General features: G+C 50.1%; 1 protein-coding gene across 1 annotated transcript in view; it reads right to left on the reverse strand.

The window, feature by feature from the left end:
* BRWD3 (bromodomain and WD repeat domain containing 3) overlaps positions 1 to 15,061 on the reverse strand; it is a 74,372-nt gene that overhangs the window by 43,637 nt on the left and 15,674 nt on the right. Inside the window, exons 7-11 of the mRNA XM_068157645.1 lie at positions 7,883 to 8,043; positions 5,182 to 5,403; positions 2,154 to 2,254; positions 1,183 to 1,253; positions 229 to 329 (exon numbers count right to left, since the gene is read on the reverse strand). Of these exons, the coding sequence (XP_068013746.1) occupies positions 229 to 329; positions 1,183 to 1,253; positions 2,154 to 2,254; positions 5,182 to 5,403; positions 7,883 to 8,043 (656 nt within the window). The remainder of the gene's footprint in view (positions 1 to 228; positions 330 to 1,182; positions 1,254 to 2,153; positions 2,255 to 5,181; positions 5,404 to 7,882; positions 8,044 to 15,061) is intronic.

The raw sequence follows: 15,061 nt of genomic DNA on the forward strand, positions 1-15,061 counted from the left end.
ACATGAAACATATTTTGCACACATCTCCTGCCACTGAGGAGTACAAAAATAAACATACCACAAATTTTCAGGCATTTAAATACCACAGGGGTGAGAGCCAGCTCAAGCCCAAATACAGAAAATAAGTCAAGCAGGATGTACAAAACCCAAGCTGCTGAAATAAGGTAGAGCAAGGGAGGGGAAGGAAAGACAAGAAGGAAGGGATTTGCTTCCTGCTGTGTCTCTTACCGTGTGAGATTCTAACTCTGCCATCTTCTCTGGAGATTCTGAGCCCAAATAATAAATCCTTATCACGTGGTCAGTGCTACCTGTTGCAATGAACATGCCACCTAAGGGAGACAGTGTCTTCTGTGAGAAGCAAGGCCAGGCCAAAGAACAACTTCATTTAATCACTGCTTTCTGGGCAGAGCAGCAAAGGAGAGCTTTAAACAGAACAGTTCAATGTAGATAAAACACACATGCTGAACAAAGCAGCTAGCTCTGCCAGCTTCTGCTCTGAGCTGCGTTTTCTCAGGCTTTATCAGCACAACTATGAGCTCCACGATATATCCCAGCTGCAAACCTTTCTGACCAAAGGGATATTGCAAGTTCCAACATTCATCCAACAGACTGTTCAGCCTTCCCTCAGCAATTACCACAGTGCTCTCCATCAGCCTAGCTGGGAAAGCAGATGGGGAATAGTTTCATATTCTCACTGCACATATCAAAGAAAAGTATTTCAGTACATCTGAAATGCACAGGGAGGGCATGAAACCAGGGGAGGAGAGCCAGCAAGATGATCAGAGGCATGGAGCAACTCTCCATTAAACACAGGCTGAGAGAGCTGAGAGTTGGGGTTGTTCAGCCTGGAGAAGAGAGCACTCCATGAAGACCTTACAGCAGCCTTCCAGTGTTTGAAGGGAGCCTACAGAAGGGCTGGAGAGGGACTTCTCACAAAGGCAGGTAGTGACAGGATGAGAGGTGCTTCAAACTGGAAGATCAATTTAGATTAGACATGAGGAAGAAAATCTTCCTCTGCAGGGTGGTGAGGCACTGGAACAGCTTTCCCAGAGCAGTTGTGGAGGCTGCAAGCCTGGAAGTGTTCAAAGCCAGGTTGGATGGGGCCTTGAGCAACCTGGTCTAGCAAGAGTTATCCCTTCCCACGGCAGGGGGGGCGGAAATGGATGCTCAATGCATACATACCAGAACTGAATGATGAACAAGATATCTGAACACCAGGCCTAGACCTCTCTGCAAACTTCACAGGGCGATCCCTATGTGGAAAAACACAACATTGTCACTTTCCATTACTTTCTTCCAATGTTATTCAACAAAAAGAGTGAACTCTGAAATCTAGGAAGAACAGCCCTGATCTCTGCCTCCCCTCTGGGCTGGAATTCCAATGGCATCCTGGCCTGGAGCAGGAAGAGCGTGGCCAGCAGGAGCAGGGAAGTCATTCTGCCCCTGTACTCAGCACTGGTTAGGCCACACCTTGAGTCCTGTGTTCAGTTCTGGGCCCCTCAGTTGAAGAAGGACATTGAGACTCTTGAATGTGTCCAGAGAAGGGCAACAAGGCTGGGGAGGGGTCTGGAGCACAGCCCTGTGAGGAGAGGCTGAGGGAGCTGGGGTAGCTCAGCCTGGAGAAGAGGAGGCTCAGGAGAGACCTTCTTGCTCTCTACAACTCCCTGAAGGGAGGTTGTAGCGAGGTGGGGGTTGGTCTCTTCTCCCAGGCAGCCAGCACCAGAACAAGAGGACACAGTCTCCAGCTGCACCAGGGGAGGTTCAGGCTGGAGGTGAGGAGAAAGTTCTTCTCAGAAAGAGTAATTGGCCATTGGAATGTGCTGCCCAGGGAGGTGGTGGAGTCACCATCACTGGAGGTGTTCAAAAACGAGTGGATGTGGCACTTGGAGCCCTGGTTTAGCTGTCAGGAGGTGTTAGGTATTAGGTAACAGGTTGGACTTCTCTGAGGTCATTTCCGACCTCACTGATTCTCTGATTCTAAGTGCTGCCTGCCTCACACATTCACGCACGGGAGAGCACACCCCAAGAAACTTGCTCCTTGAAGAAAGAACAGGTCCTCATTTCATTACCTCACTGCTCTTCTTCCCCACACTAAACCTCAAAATAAATGTGTCCTTTCTTGCAGATAATTAGAAGGATCCAGAGAGGCTTACTTGAATTTCATGGTGTTCGCGTGCCACTGCCAGAAACAGATTGTTCCATCAGCACCAGTAGAAGTGAGGTATCTCGTTGTTCCTTTCCTTGCTGGAGAGAACTAAAAATAAAGTTGTAAGTTAAACAAAAGCTAATCTCTTTCTGCCCTTACGTGCTGCAAAGCTGTCAATGGCCCTGGACAAGAAGCTTTTTCCCAAACACAGGAGTTTGCTCCCTGGGAGGACAGAGAGCAGCACCAGGGAGGAGCAGGGGATTGGAACTGCCAGGAGAATAAAGCTGGGGGGATGGAAAAGAGCTTTTGGCTGGCAAGGCTTTTGTCTCTGCCACACAAAATTAAGTAAATTGGAGAATGAAACGAGCCTAGGCTATTTTAATGGGTAGCAAGATGAGGAAATACTTCTTCCTAGGCTTGAACTGGATCAAACATGCTACCAGACAAAAATAGTTCCTGCATCCAAGCCCAGTGAAGAACCACAACACAGAAGAAGCCTCACAGCCTCTTAGATTAGATTGGATGTTAGGAACAAGTTCTTTACCATGAGGGTGATAGAACACAGGTTGCTCAGGGAGGTAGTTGAGACCCTATCCCTGGAGATATTCAAGGTCAGGCTCCAAACACTCTTGAGCAACCTGATGTAGATGAGGATGCCCCTGAGGGGCAGAGGGGGTTGGACTGGATGACCTCTGGAGGTGCTTTCCAACCCAGACCACTCTGTGATTCCATGATTCTCCTTGAACCTCTCCTCTGCCCCTCCAAGGAGCAGGAAATGTTTTCATCCTAAAGTCTCTCTCATTTTAATTTCCCAACTGCAGCAAGGCCTTTAATCCTCTGGCTACCTGGTATTTGATTAAGGGATCAAGTATAGTTCCCTCAAAAAGCCATAACTGATTGTTTTCTACATTACCAGGGTTTTACCAACACTTGTCAGCAACGTGTAAGCATGTAAACAAAGAGTATGCAAAACACACAACCAAAACGGTCACCTTCAAGTGAGCAACTTGCAATGTAGCTGAAACCAGACAAAATTTGGCTGAAGGGGGAGAAATGGGACCCCCAGGGACTGCTGGCATATTGGAGATGACCTTGAATAACCAAAGGCAGTAAACATCCAGATGAGAGGGACTGTGAACCAAACATCCCCACTCACTCTCCCCTCTACATCCAAAACCTGCCAAACTGCAGAGGCTGTCTCTTTTATCCTGGATTTTGTTTTGCTGGAGGTTTCTGCCCGGCAATTGTGGGGTTTTTGAAGGCAAATGAACTGCAAATCGCTCCTCATTACCGACTGTGCCTCCACAGAGAGCTGAGTGCTGGCAGTTTAGTCTTTTTATTTCTTTCTGTTCCACTATTGTTCACTGGATTGCAACTGGAATTGCACAGGCACAAGCAGAGATGCTCTGCAAACACCATGCTCTGCTGGGGCGGCATGTACACAGACTACAACGCCCTGACCACAGGATCTAGGATGGTCTGGGTTGGAAGGGACTTCCAAAGGTCATCTGGTCCAAAACCCTCTGGAGACCAGAACAGCTCCTTCCCATAAGGCTAAGATAAAGAGGAAATGAGAAACATGGAGAAAGGAATTTTAACTGACAGCACTCTTCAGGCAAATAAATGTTACCTATGGGTAGAGGCCTGTGCAATAGCTACCACCAAAGGTGCCAGCCTTGTGCCCCTGGCTCAGCCTGACAGTGTTGGTGACCATGTGTGGTGGTTTTAGGCTGTGCCTTTAAAAATTAGTCACAGATTTTGAGTAGAAAAAGTACAAAACTATAACTAAATCACTATGGGGTGTGAAAAGGAAAACTAAAGGTTATTCTAAACAAATTCATTGGAGGAATACCCACCCTATACCAGGCTGTACCTAAACAATTCCTTCTTCTTGTCTGATCTCTCTGCTTGCTTCACTTGGGAGAGACTTACCTGCTTGCCAGCTGACCTCAGCTGCATTGTTTAGTTAAGTCTAACCCACTGCTTTCTCTCTGCTCCTTTCTCTCTTGTGGTACAGGGGGAGAGGGGGCAGTGGAACAGCTTCCCTGGTCTCTGACCAAGGGGCTTTTTGTGTTGTTTGCTCATTGTAAATATCTGTACGCTATTGTAAATACTGCGTATTTTTGTACATATTCATTGCATTCCATTGTAGAGTGTAGGTTTTGCTTGTAAGTGCAGCTTCCATTTGCTTCTAACTGAGTTGGTCTGGCACAGTTAATGCCAGGGGGAACTTCAACCCACACCACCATGTATTTGCTGTATCTAAGGGAGCAGCAATGGGACTGCATAGTGAAAGGTAGCTGGAAGTAGCAGGATCATCACAAGCCCTGTGAGGAGAGGCTGAGGGAGCTGGGATTGCTTAGCCTGGAGAAGAGGAGACTCAGGGGGGACCTTACTGCTCTCTACAACTCCCTTAAGGGAGGTTGTAGCCAGGTGGGGGTTGGTCTCTTCTCCCAGGCAGCCAGCACCAGAACAAGAGGACACAGTCTCAGGCTGCGCCAGGGGAAGTTTAGGCTGGAGGTTAGGAAGAAGTTCTACACAGAGAGAGTGATTGCCTGTTGGAATGGGCTGGCAGGGGAGGTGGTGGAGTCACCATCATTGGAGGTGTTCAGGAGGAGACTTGATGGGGTGCTTGGTGCCACGGGTTAGTTGTTTAGGTGGGCTGGATTAGTTGATAGGTTGGATGTGATGATCTTGAAGGTCTCTTCCAACCTGGTCTATCCTATCCTATCCTATCCTATCCTATCCTATCCTATCCTATCCTATCCTATCCTATCCTAATCCTATCCTATCCTATCCTAATCCTATCCTATCCCCTATCCTATCACCTCAGGCAGCAGCTGGCCTCTGACAGCAGAGAATTGTGAGGAAACAACACCCTGCAGTCAGGACAAACCTACACTGCCGGCGATCAAAAGACTTTTTCTCTCCGACTGCTACCCACACCTCTTATTATCATTTGAATCCAAAGGGTGAGGGGGAAGACAAAAAGAAGCAAAACAAAAACCCCAAACCAACGCCATGCTGTCTCTTACCTGTATGGAAGTAATGGAAGCTGAGTGGCCCTGCAGCACTGCCACGGGGGCGCAGGTCCGCAGGCACCACACCCGGACGACTTTGTCGCAGCTGCCGGCCGCGAGCAGCGTGTTCTCGTAGTTCACAGCCATGTCTGAGATCTCGGCCGAGTGCCCTCGCAGCGTCGACAGCAGCCGCCCGTCATCTGTAGCCCAGATTTTGACCAAACAATCATCTGACCCCTAATGCCACACAAAAAACATGTCCAAAGGGGACAGGGAATCAGTTTGCTTGCGCTGCGGACAAGCGGCTGAAGCAGCGGCGCGGCGTCGACCTGCCAGGAGAACAACCTGCACCGCCCCGTGCAGGCTGGGGACAGAGTGGCTGGAGAGCAGCCAGGCAGAAAGGGACCTGGGGGTACTGACTGATAGACGGCTGAACATGAGCCAGCAGTGTGCCCAGGTGGCCAAGAAGGCCAATGGCATCCTGGCCTGCACCAGGAAGAGTGTGGCCAGCAGGAGCAGGGAAGTCATTCTGCCCTGTGCTCAGCACTGGTTAGGCCACACCTTGAGTCCTGTGTCCAGTTCTGGGCTCCTCAGTTTAAGGACACTGAGACACTTGAATGTGTCCAGAGAAGGGCATCAAGGCTGGAGAGAGGTCTGGAGCACAGCCCTATGAGAAGAGGCGGAGGGAGCTGGGGTTGTTTAGCCTGGAGAAGAGGAGGCTCAGGGGAGACCTTATTGATCTCTACAACTACCTGAAGGGAGGTTGTAGCCAGGTGGGGCTTGGTCTCTTCTCCCAGGCAACCAGCACCAGAACAAGAGGACACAGTCTCAAGCTGTGCCAGGGGAAGTTTAGGCTCAAGATGAGCAGAAAGTTCTTCACAGAGAGAGCTGTTAGCCCTTAGAATGTGCTGCCCAGGGAGGTGGTGGAGTCACCATCCCTGGAGGTGTTCAAAAAGGGATTGGACGTGCCACTTGGTGCCATGGTTTAGTAGTCATGAGGTCTGGGGTGACAGGCTGGACTTGATGACCTTTGAGGTCTTTTCCAACCTTATTGATTCTATGATTCTATGGGACACCACAAAGGCTCAACCCTTGGAGGCTGGGAAGCATCCTGTGAGGCCAGAACAGAAGCCACTGCCTTCTGTTTCATACTAAAATCTCATTAGTGCTGCTCATACGACTCCTTCTTGGCACAGTCCAGTAATAATTAAGGTAAATTTAGGCAGATAAAGCATTTCATTACCTACTAGCAAAGCACATTTAGTTGTGTAGGCCACATCAAGGCAGTCGTAGAATCAGAGTAATCCCAAGACTTAAGCTCTAAGGAAAAAGAGCATTTAAGCATCTGAGGCATCTCAGAGCCTCCTGGAGCTGTGAGGCAGCTGCACAAGGAGGTTCAATTTCTGTTAGGAGAACACTGGACCAATCAAAGACAGAGACTGTGCTGCCAAAAAGCTGTGTCAGTGAGATTTGAGCCCAGCACAGGACACGACTCAAACCAGATCCAATTCATATCACTGTAGAATACTTGAACCTATAGGAGCAGCTGTCAGGTTCATTTCATCCTCAATCCCAATATTGACCAAAGCTTTTGGACCTTTCCACTATTCAGATACTACAAAAACTCCTCCTCCTAGCAACTAGGATTGGCACTCTGTGTTCATGAGCCTAAGACAACAAAACTAACTGCAACAGCAACACCCTTTGACTTGAAATGACATTCTAGTAACTGCAGCCACCTTCAAACCCAAATCACTTCCAGCTCTTCACACTAACTGCAGAGGAGAAAGATTTCTTTCTGGTGCAAACAGAAATGGAAAGGTCCTCACTGTGACCCAGAAATGGAAAGGTCCTCACTGTGACCCAGAGCAATCAGCATTAACAGCACTAGTAATTGCTAGTTGACCAGTTTATAGTGAGGGGAAAAGCTACCGAGGATACAGACAGACAACAATCAGCCTGCCAGGTAACCTGCTTCTAAGCTTTTTAGTGACAAGAGCAGAAGGCAAAGATAAACCAATCCAGGCCTTAACATTACCAGCTAGAAGGTGCATTCTTAGCCTGAAAGGACTAAGACTGCTCAGTTTTGAAGCTGCAGAAGAACAAGCAGCACAGGATACTGTACGGCAACACGGGCTGGAGAGAAACTTCCACTAACATTCATAGCTTCACTCTTCTAGGGAGTAAATTTAGGAGGGAAGTAAACTGCAGCTGAAGTAATGAGATTTTCTACCCATCATCGAGTTGTCAGTGAAATGCAAGGCAAGGCTTGCCAGCATTTCCAAGGTTACCAAAGGTAAAATGCAATTGGAAAGGAAGTGTTGAGCTCTGCCCAGCAAGCAGCACCCAAATGGATTCCAAGCCCCACAATACTGCAGGTGCCATTCAGGAGGAAGGATGATAAATAAAGCAGATCAAGCATGTGTCTCAAGTGAGGTTTGCAAGCTGTGGGCTGGAACAGGGCTGCTGTCAAAGGTGGGGAAGCAGAAGAGCTGCAGAAGTTTCGGTCTGCTGGAGCCGCCAGCAGCTTGCAAACGCCAAGCGCAAGTGAGCAGAGCAAGAGAGGAGCTCTCCACACACCGCCCTTCCTCTTAGCTGGAAGCCATGTCTGCTCCTCAGTCAGTGCCTGGGAGGCTGCTGCAGGACTCAAGAGAGAAAGGCCTCAAAGCAAGGGAATCCATTGCCCAAGCACAGCCCCACCTGGATGTAAACTTACTGTAAAAATCCTCCTCCCGCTGCGATCGAAGGCTATGCAATAAACCGACGAGAGGTGGCCCAAAATCCTCTTGTGCATCTTCATGTGTTGGTAGGTGGATGTTGGGAACAAGTGGCTGAAACGTCCACATCCAGTTAATTGCCTGGCAGAGATTATATTTACTGGGAGAGACACACACACAAAAGAAGAAAAGAAGAGGAAAATGAAGACAAGAGTTTTTTTTCCCCCCAGAGCTCAAAATAAACAAACATTAAATCAAAGACTGTGCTTGGAAACAGCTCTGTTACCACATCCCACAAACCTCAGCCTCTTCCACCTTACCAAATCATTCTGCATGGTCTTGTAAAAGAGAAAGTTCACTCCTGGGGATGCCCTTCAACACCTACCACACCACCCCTGCCTGCTGGGCAAAAATTGAGGTAAAATAAAGACTTCCCATCACAGTGACAAGTTACTCCAAGCGTTGAGTTGGTCAGCAGCCAACAGATCTGCTTACTGGGATTCACTCCTGGAATCTCACAGAATCACAGAAAATGTATTTGGTTGGAACAGACCTTTGAGATCATCCAGTCCAACCTTTGACCCAGCACTGCAAGGTCAACGCCGGTGGCTGGAAAGCTGCCTGGTGGAAAAGGATCTGGTGGACAACAGGATGACCAGGAGCCAGCAGTGTGCCCAGGGGGCCAAGAAGGCCAATGGCATCCTGGCCTGGATCAAAACCAGTGTGTCCAGCAGGAGTGGGGAAGTGATTGTGCCCCTGTACTTGGCACTGGTGAGACCACCCCTTGAGTACTGGGTTCAGTTCTGGGCACCACAGGATAGGAAAGACACTGAGGTGCTGGAGTGTGTCCAGAGAAGGGCAGCAAGGCTGGGAGGGGTTTGGAGGGCATCATAGGAAGAGAGACTGAGGGAGCTGGGGTTGTTTAGTCTGGAGAAGAGAAGGCTGAGGGGAGATCTTGTTGCTCTCTACAGCTACCTGAAAGGAGGTTGGAGCAAGGCTGGTGTTGGTTTCTTCTCCCAAGTAACTAGTGACAGGATGAGAGGAAATGTGCCAGGGGAGGTTTAAATTGGACTGAGAGAATGGTGAGGCGTTGGAACAGGCTGCCCAGGGAGGTGGTGGAGTCACCAACCCTGGGGGTGTTTGAGAAGCTGCAGATGTGGTGCTTCAGGATATGGTTTAGTGGTCACGGGAGTTGAGTTAGGGTTGGCCTCAGTCTTAAAGGTCTTTCCCAACCTTAATAACTCTATGACTCTAGAGCATTGCTATCCCATAGCACACTTGGGTACATTTAGGAGACTGAAGTATTTATATGCAGCAGGCAGAGAAAGGGGCAAGGGAAAGAAATTGTTTCCAGCTTTCCATGAAGGTGCTTTGTTTGATGCTCTGAACCTGGGGCTGGTTTTAATCACTCAGTGCAACTGAAACATTATGTACTGGGGTGGGGGGGAAGTTGCAAAGGTAGAGCTGCTTGCAAAGCCATCAGGCTCCCAGCCTGACCTCATCCTCAGTCACCATTCCTTTGTCATGTAAAAGCACACACTCAGCAGCACGAAGAAAAAGCAAAACACACTGAACCACATGAATTTCTTTTCTCCCTACTGTTCAGTTGCTGCTGCTGTACAGACACTGCTACATGAAGCTCTCTCCTCCAGCAAAGGGAAAGCTTCATCTGCAACTCCTTTGTCCCACCTCTTACAGGAGGGCACAAGAAGCCCACGGTGAGAAATGCTGCACAGAGGCAGCATCAGGTTTGCCTCCACATGATTTTATTTGCTATCTGTCAGCATAAAAGCTAAGTTCTTATAAATACCACAGACCCCTTTCCCCCACCCTGTGGCCACTGTCATGCCACACAGAGCTGTACTCATTGGGCAATATGTTAATTATAGAACTCCAGGCTGGTACGGATGGAAGGGACTTCTGGGGAATGTTCAGTCCAAGCCCCCCTGCTTAAAGCAGGGTCACCCACAGCAGGGTGTCCAGGATCACACTGTCCAGGCAGATCTGGAATCTCTCCAGAGAAGCAGACTCCACAACCTCTCTGGGCAGCCTGGGCCAGGGCTCTGGCACCCTCATGGCAAAGAATTTTCTCCCCATGTTCAGACAGAAGCTCCTGGGTTCCAGTTTGTGCTTGCTGCCTCTTCTCCTGTTGCTGGGCCCCACTGAAAAGAGTCTAGCCCCATCTTCTCACCCTCCCACTCCACATAGATCAGAACCCCTCTCATGCTGCTTTTCTCTAGGCTAAACAGCCCCAGGTGTCTCAGCCTTTCCTTGCCAGAGAGATGTTCCTGTCCTGTCAGCATCCTTTTAGCCTCCACTGGACTCTGCTGTAACTCTGCTGTGCCTTTCAATGCTTCAGTCATTTAAACACACACTGACAGAGTATCTGCTTTTAAACACTTTCAAATGGCTTTGCACATACTGATTGATTTATTCTGAACATACCAAGCACCATGCAGGGGAATCTAGAAGTTCTGCTTGCATTGCACAAGCACAGGAGCACAGGACTTGGAAGGGACCTCTGGAGTTCACCTAGTCCAAGCCCCCCCAAATATTCCCCACAATCCCACCACCTTCTCTGCACTACAGTGTTCCCATACAATGCTTCTGAAGGTTTGCCACTGCTCTTTGTTGTAACTGCAGGAATAAAGTGCTCAAAGGTGTAACAGATAGTCAGGCAGCTACGTCACACCCCCTGGCATTCGGAAGCTGACCTGAACAGCCCAGTCCCAGACTCGCCCTCAGTTCAGCTTCAGAGGATGTGAACATCACCTCAGTTTTGCTGTTTCCCTGTTTGCACAACAGGGACAGGGCTCCTCCAGCTCCCATGGAGAATTAGCAGATAAGAAGCACAGCTATGAAATTGTCCTGCCTTGAGATAGAGCAGGGCTGGTTCTGTTCAGGGATCTCCCTTCCCAGCTCAGTCTCTTCTCAGTGCTGGCACTGTCTGGACTTCCTGGCATGCTCTCACAGGCTGCTTCTAGCAGTGCTGCTGCTGCTGGTTAGAGTCAGTACCAAGGACTGGGGGGCAGACCAAGGTCACTGCTACATCTTGTGTACTGTGTTGGAGGTACAGAGTCAAGGTTGCAGCCACAGTGAGGAGCAGCCAGCTCAGGTGACCCTGAAGTGACCAACAAGGGATTCCATTCCCTCACATTCAGTCCAAAGCTGAGGGGTTACCAGGGACAAGCCTCTTCTCTTCAGTGCCCAAGGAGGACTCTGTTTGTTTTGCCTCTGATCCCGAGCCACGAGGTCCTGAACCCAGTTCCAGAATCCTGCTCCTGAATCTGGCTCCCATCTGCTGCTGAGTCCAGCCTGGGACTCCTGCAGCAGCATCAGTGGTGGCAGTGGTGTGGCTGCCAGCAGGGCCTTGCAGCTCTTGCTAGAGAGTTTAGTACTATTTTCATTAAAGTAGTTTTAGTTCTCTTCTCCAATTCATAAGCCCCTGTCCATTATTCTCTTTCTTTCCCCCTTGGGAAGGGAGAGAGGTTAATAGAGAGTGTCTGTCAGTTGTTCAGCATCCAGCCCAGCCTGATTGATCCCAAGTTCCAGGGAAACACAGAGCCATTGTCATGCCATAAGATGCCACCTCTAGCAAAGCAACAGCATCTTGCCACTGAAAAGCAGCAAGTGTTCAACCTATCTGATCCTCCCTCCAGAATGTTCAGGGGATAGCAAAATAACAAAGACAAAATCAAATCTCCACCCAAAGCTGTGACTGAGATTTCTGTCTCCCCACACTTCATAAACTACCTTTGCTTTCAAAGGAATTGCAAAGCAAAACCATCCCACCAAACAAACCCATCCCCAACTCCCCTTCTCCTGGGAGAAGGTTAATACACAGGATCTAACTAAGGAGTTACCCACACATGACCAAAACAATCAATCCCTGTGCAGTTTGCTTTCTTCAGTACAGTGAAGCTGTTGTGCTCCTAAGGCCTGAATGCATCAGAAATAAACAATTCCTAAACAGAGAATTAGCAACTTAGTAGCCCTGAAAAGGAGTTCCAGCAACCTATCTCCTAGCTGCTGTGCTTCATGCCACAGTGGGGCCAACAGCAGCCAAGTCTGCCCCCTCACTCTGCCTTGCCAGGAAAAACTGACAAAGCTGCACTGCTCCTATTTCACATTAAAAGGCAGCACACCCAGGAGCCTGGTGAGGAGAGGCAGCACACCCAGGAGCCTGGTGAGGAGAGGCAGCACACCCAGGAGCCTGGTGAGGGGAGGCAGCACACCCAGGAGCCTGGTGAGGGGAGGCAGCACACCCAGGAGCCTGGTGAGGAGAGGCAGCACACCCAGGAGCCTGGTGAGGAGAGGCAGCACACCCAGCTTGCTCAGTAAGAAAAGTGATCCAGTTTTGTTCACAAACAGAGAGGATGCCTCCTCAGATGAAGCTCCTCACTTCCAGCTGCTGAGCTGGCTGCCCCTTGGATGCCATCAGTGCTGCCAGGAGGAAAGAAGGGCTTGCTGTCCCTCAGCCTGTGGCAGGAGCATCCTGCTCACACCTCAGCACCAGCACAGGCCTGCTGGGGAAAGCCCTGGCTGCCAGAGGCACACAAGCATCAGCTTCTGGTACCACCTGAGAGGAGCCTGTGGCAATATCCATGCATGTTTGCATTTCCTTCTCACAGCCCTTGGTCTTTGAAGTGTTTCACCACTCTCATGAAGAGCTTCCTCCTGGTGTCTAACCTACATCTCCTCTGCTCCAGTTTCACACCACTGCCCCTCATCCTATTGCTCCAAGCCTTCCTAAACAGATCCTGCCCAGGCTTCCTGTAGCTGCCCTTCAGATACTGGTGTAGCTCTAAGGTCTCCCTGAAGCCTTCTCTTTTCCAGGCTGAACAGCCCCAGTTCTCTCAGCCTGCCTTCAAAGGAGAGATGCTCCAGCCCTCTGACCATCTTTGTGGCCCTTCTCTGCACATCCTTCTTGTGCTGGGGGCCCCACCCCAAGAGAGAGCACTCCGAGGAGGCTCCACTCACAGCGTGCCCGAGAGACCCAGGTCTGGATTTCCTAAGAGCACTGGGAAACAAACAGTTGGCTCACACATGCAACACAGCTTATCAGAGCATGGCTGTGTGGCCACAAAGCCAGCCAGGCCCAGCTAAAGCACCAAAGGAACAAAGTGTTCCAAATTTCATAGCTGCTGAGCGCATGGAACTCATTTACAGCAGAGAAAGACCAGGGATTTCCAACCTCACCAGAGCCCTGCTGCTTGGCAGGCCGCAGGCAGCTGGATCACCTTGACTGCACATTCCCAGCCAGCTGAGCTGGCTCCCCAAAACTGTGCCATGAACCTTCTGCTTCCAAACTTTCACTAGCAACAGTTACCAACATAAAAAGCTGTTCATACTCAGAGCAGCTCTAGCCACCAGCTACAGAAGGCCAAGCACCTTCCTCCTCATCTGCTTCGTGCTGCCTGCAAGAAGTTCAGGCAAAATGGAAGCAGTGTTTCAGAGTGAGTTTGTTGTGAGTAACTCCCACTGCTGAGCTAGGCACCAATCCCTCAGCCTTTTAACTGGAAAGGCACCAAGAGTCCTAAACATAGCACTGCTAACATGTGCAAAGAACTGGTCTGAAATCATGGAATAGCTCAGGCTGGAAAAGACCTCAGAGACCATCTGCTCCAACCTGCCATAGCAGGGACACCTCTCAAGCAGGCTGCTCAAGGCCTCACCCACCCTAGCCTTCAACACTCCCAGGCAGGAGGCCTCCACACCCTCCCTGGGCAGCCTGTGCCACAGACTCACCACCCTCATACTGAAGAACTTCTTCCTCAGCTGCAGTCTAACCCTGCTCTGCCCCAGCTTCAAACCATTCCCCCTTTGTCCTGTTTCTAGACACCCTTATGGGAAGTCCCTCTGCAGCCTTCCTGTAGGATCCCTTCTGGCACTGGAAGGCAGCTCTGAGGGGCCCCTGGAGTCTTCTCCTCTCCAGGCTGAACACCCCCAGCTGCCTCAGCCTGCCCTCAGAGCAGAGGTGCTCTCAGACCATCCTCACTGTATTTGCCATGGCATCCTGTCAGCAGCAGCAGAAGTCAGGCAGCATTTTCCATCCCTCTCCTCCCCCAGCAGATCACCACACATCTCCACGACTGAGCAGCCAAACAATACATTCCTGAGCACAACTTCCACAGGTCAGCACTTTCTTGGGACTCTCCCAGCCAGAAGATTCCCAGCTCTGCAAAAACAGGCTGGGGAAAGTCAGCACTGATTTCTTGCTCCAGTTTGGCTGTGCATGACCTTTTGCTTTGGCATACAAACCACAAGGTCCCATCCCAAGCAGCTGGAAAGGCAAAGCCCTGCAGCAAGGGACTCCTCCAGCTGGGAGGGCAATCCCATTCTCACTGCAGAGCAACACCCTGACAGTGGCAACTCAAATCCTTATCAGGGGAAGGGAAGTGATCTAAGAACACTTCTGGCTGCTGGTTCTAAGCAGAACCAGTCTACCCAGGCAATGACACAAGCATTTCATCTCACCCAGGAACACACACTCTTATGGGTGTCTGTTACTTCAGCCCAACTCCCTCAGCATGTAACTCCAGAAACCTCTAAATCATAGGATTGGAATTGGAAGGGACCTCAAGGCTCATCCAGTTCCAACCCCCTGCCATGGGCAGGGACACCTCACACTACAGCAGGTTGCTCACAGCCACATCCAGCCTGGCTGCAAACACCTCCAGGCATGAGGCTTCCACCACCTCCCTGGGCAACCTGCTCCAGTGCCTCACCACCCTCATGGTGAAGAACTTCTTCCTAACATCCCATCTAAGCCAAATCTCAGCCATCAGAGCAGAGGAAGTCCCAATTAAACCCCTATACTAACGAGGTTGGGCATACTTCACCAGCTTGTACTTGGCAGCAAGCCACAGACACACTGCAGCACCTGTGGCTGTCACTGCTCCCCAGCTACAAAGCATGCAGCTTGCAAACTCCGAAGTTTTGTGACTTCCACCTCAGAAATCACAACAGGGTATCCCAATACCAAAGCTCTGCCCTCTGCACAGCTTCAGTGTGGTCAGCTTCTTCTTTGGGTCTGTATACACACTAACTGGCCCCAGGAGGGAGGGCTGGATTCCTTCAGGGAGCAACACTTGTCAGGAATTCCCTTCTGGCTCTGAAAGACCCAGTTCCATCCTCAGACCTTTGCACTCCTTCAAAAAACAGCTGTCAAGAAAGCA

Source organism: Melanerpes formicivorus, unplaced genomic scaffold (genome assembly GCF_026170545.1).
Source record: "Melanerpes formicivorus ecotype bairdi unplaced genomic scaffold, bMelFor1.0.p_v2 SCAF_37, whole genome shotgun sequence".
In the NCBI taxonomy this organism is placed as follows: domain Eukaryota; kingdom Metazoa; phylum Chordata; class Aves; order Piciformes; family Picidae; genus Melanerpes; species Melanerpes formicivorus.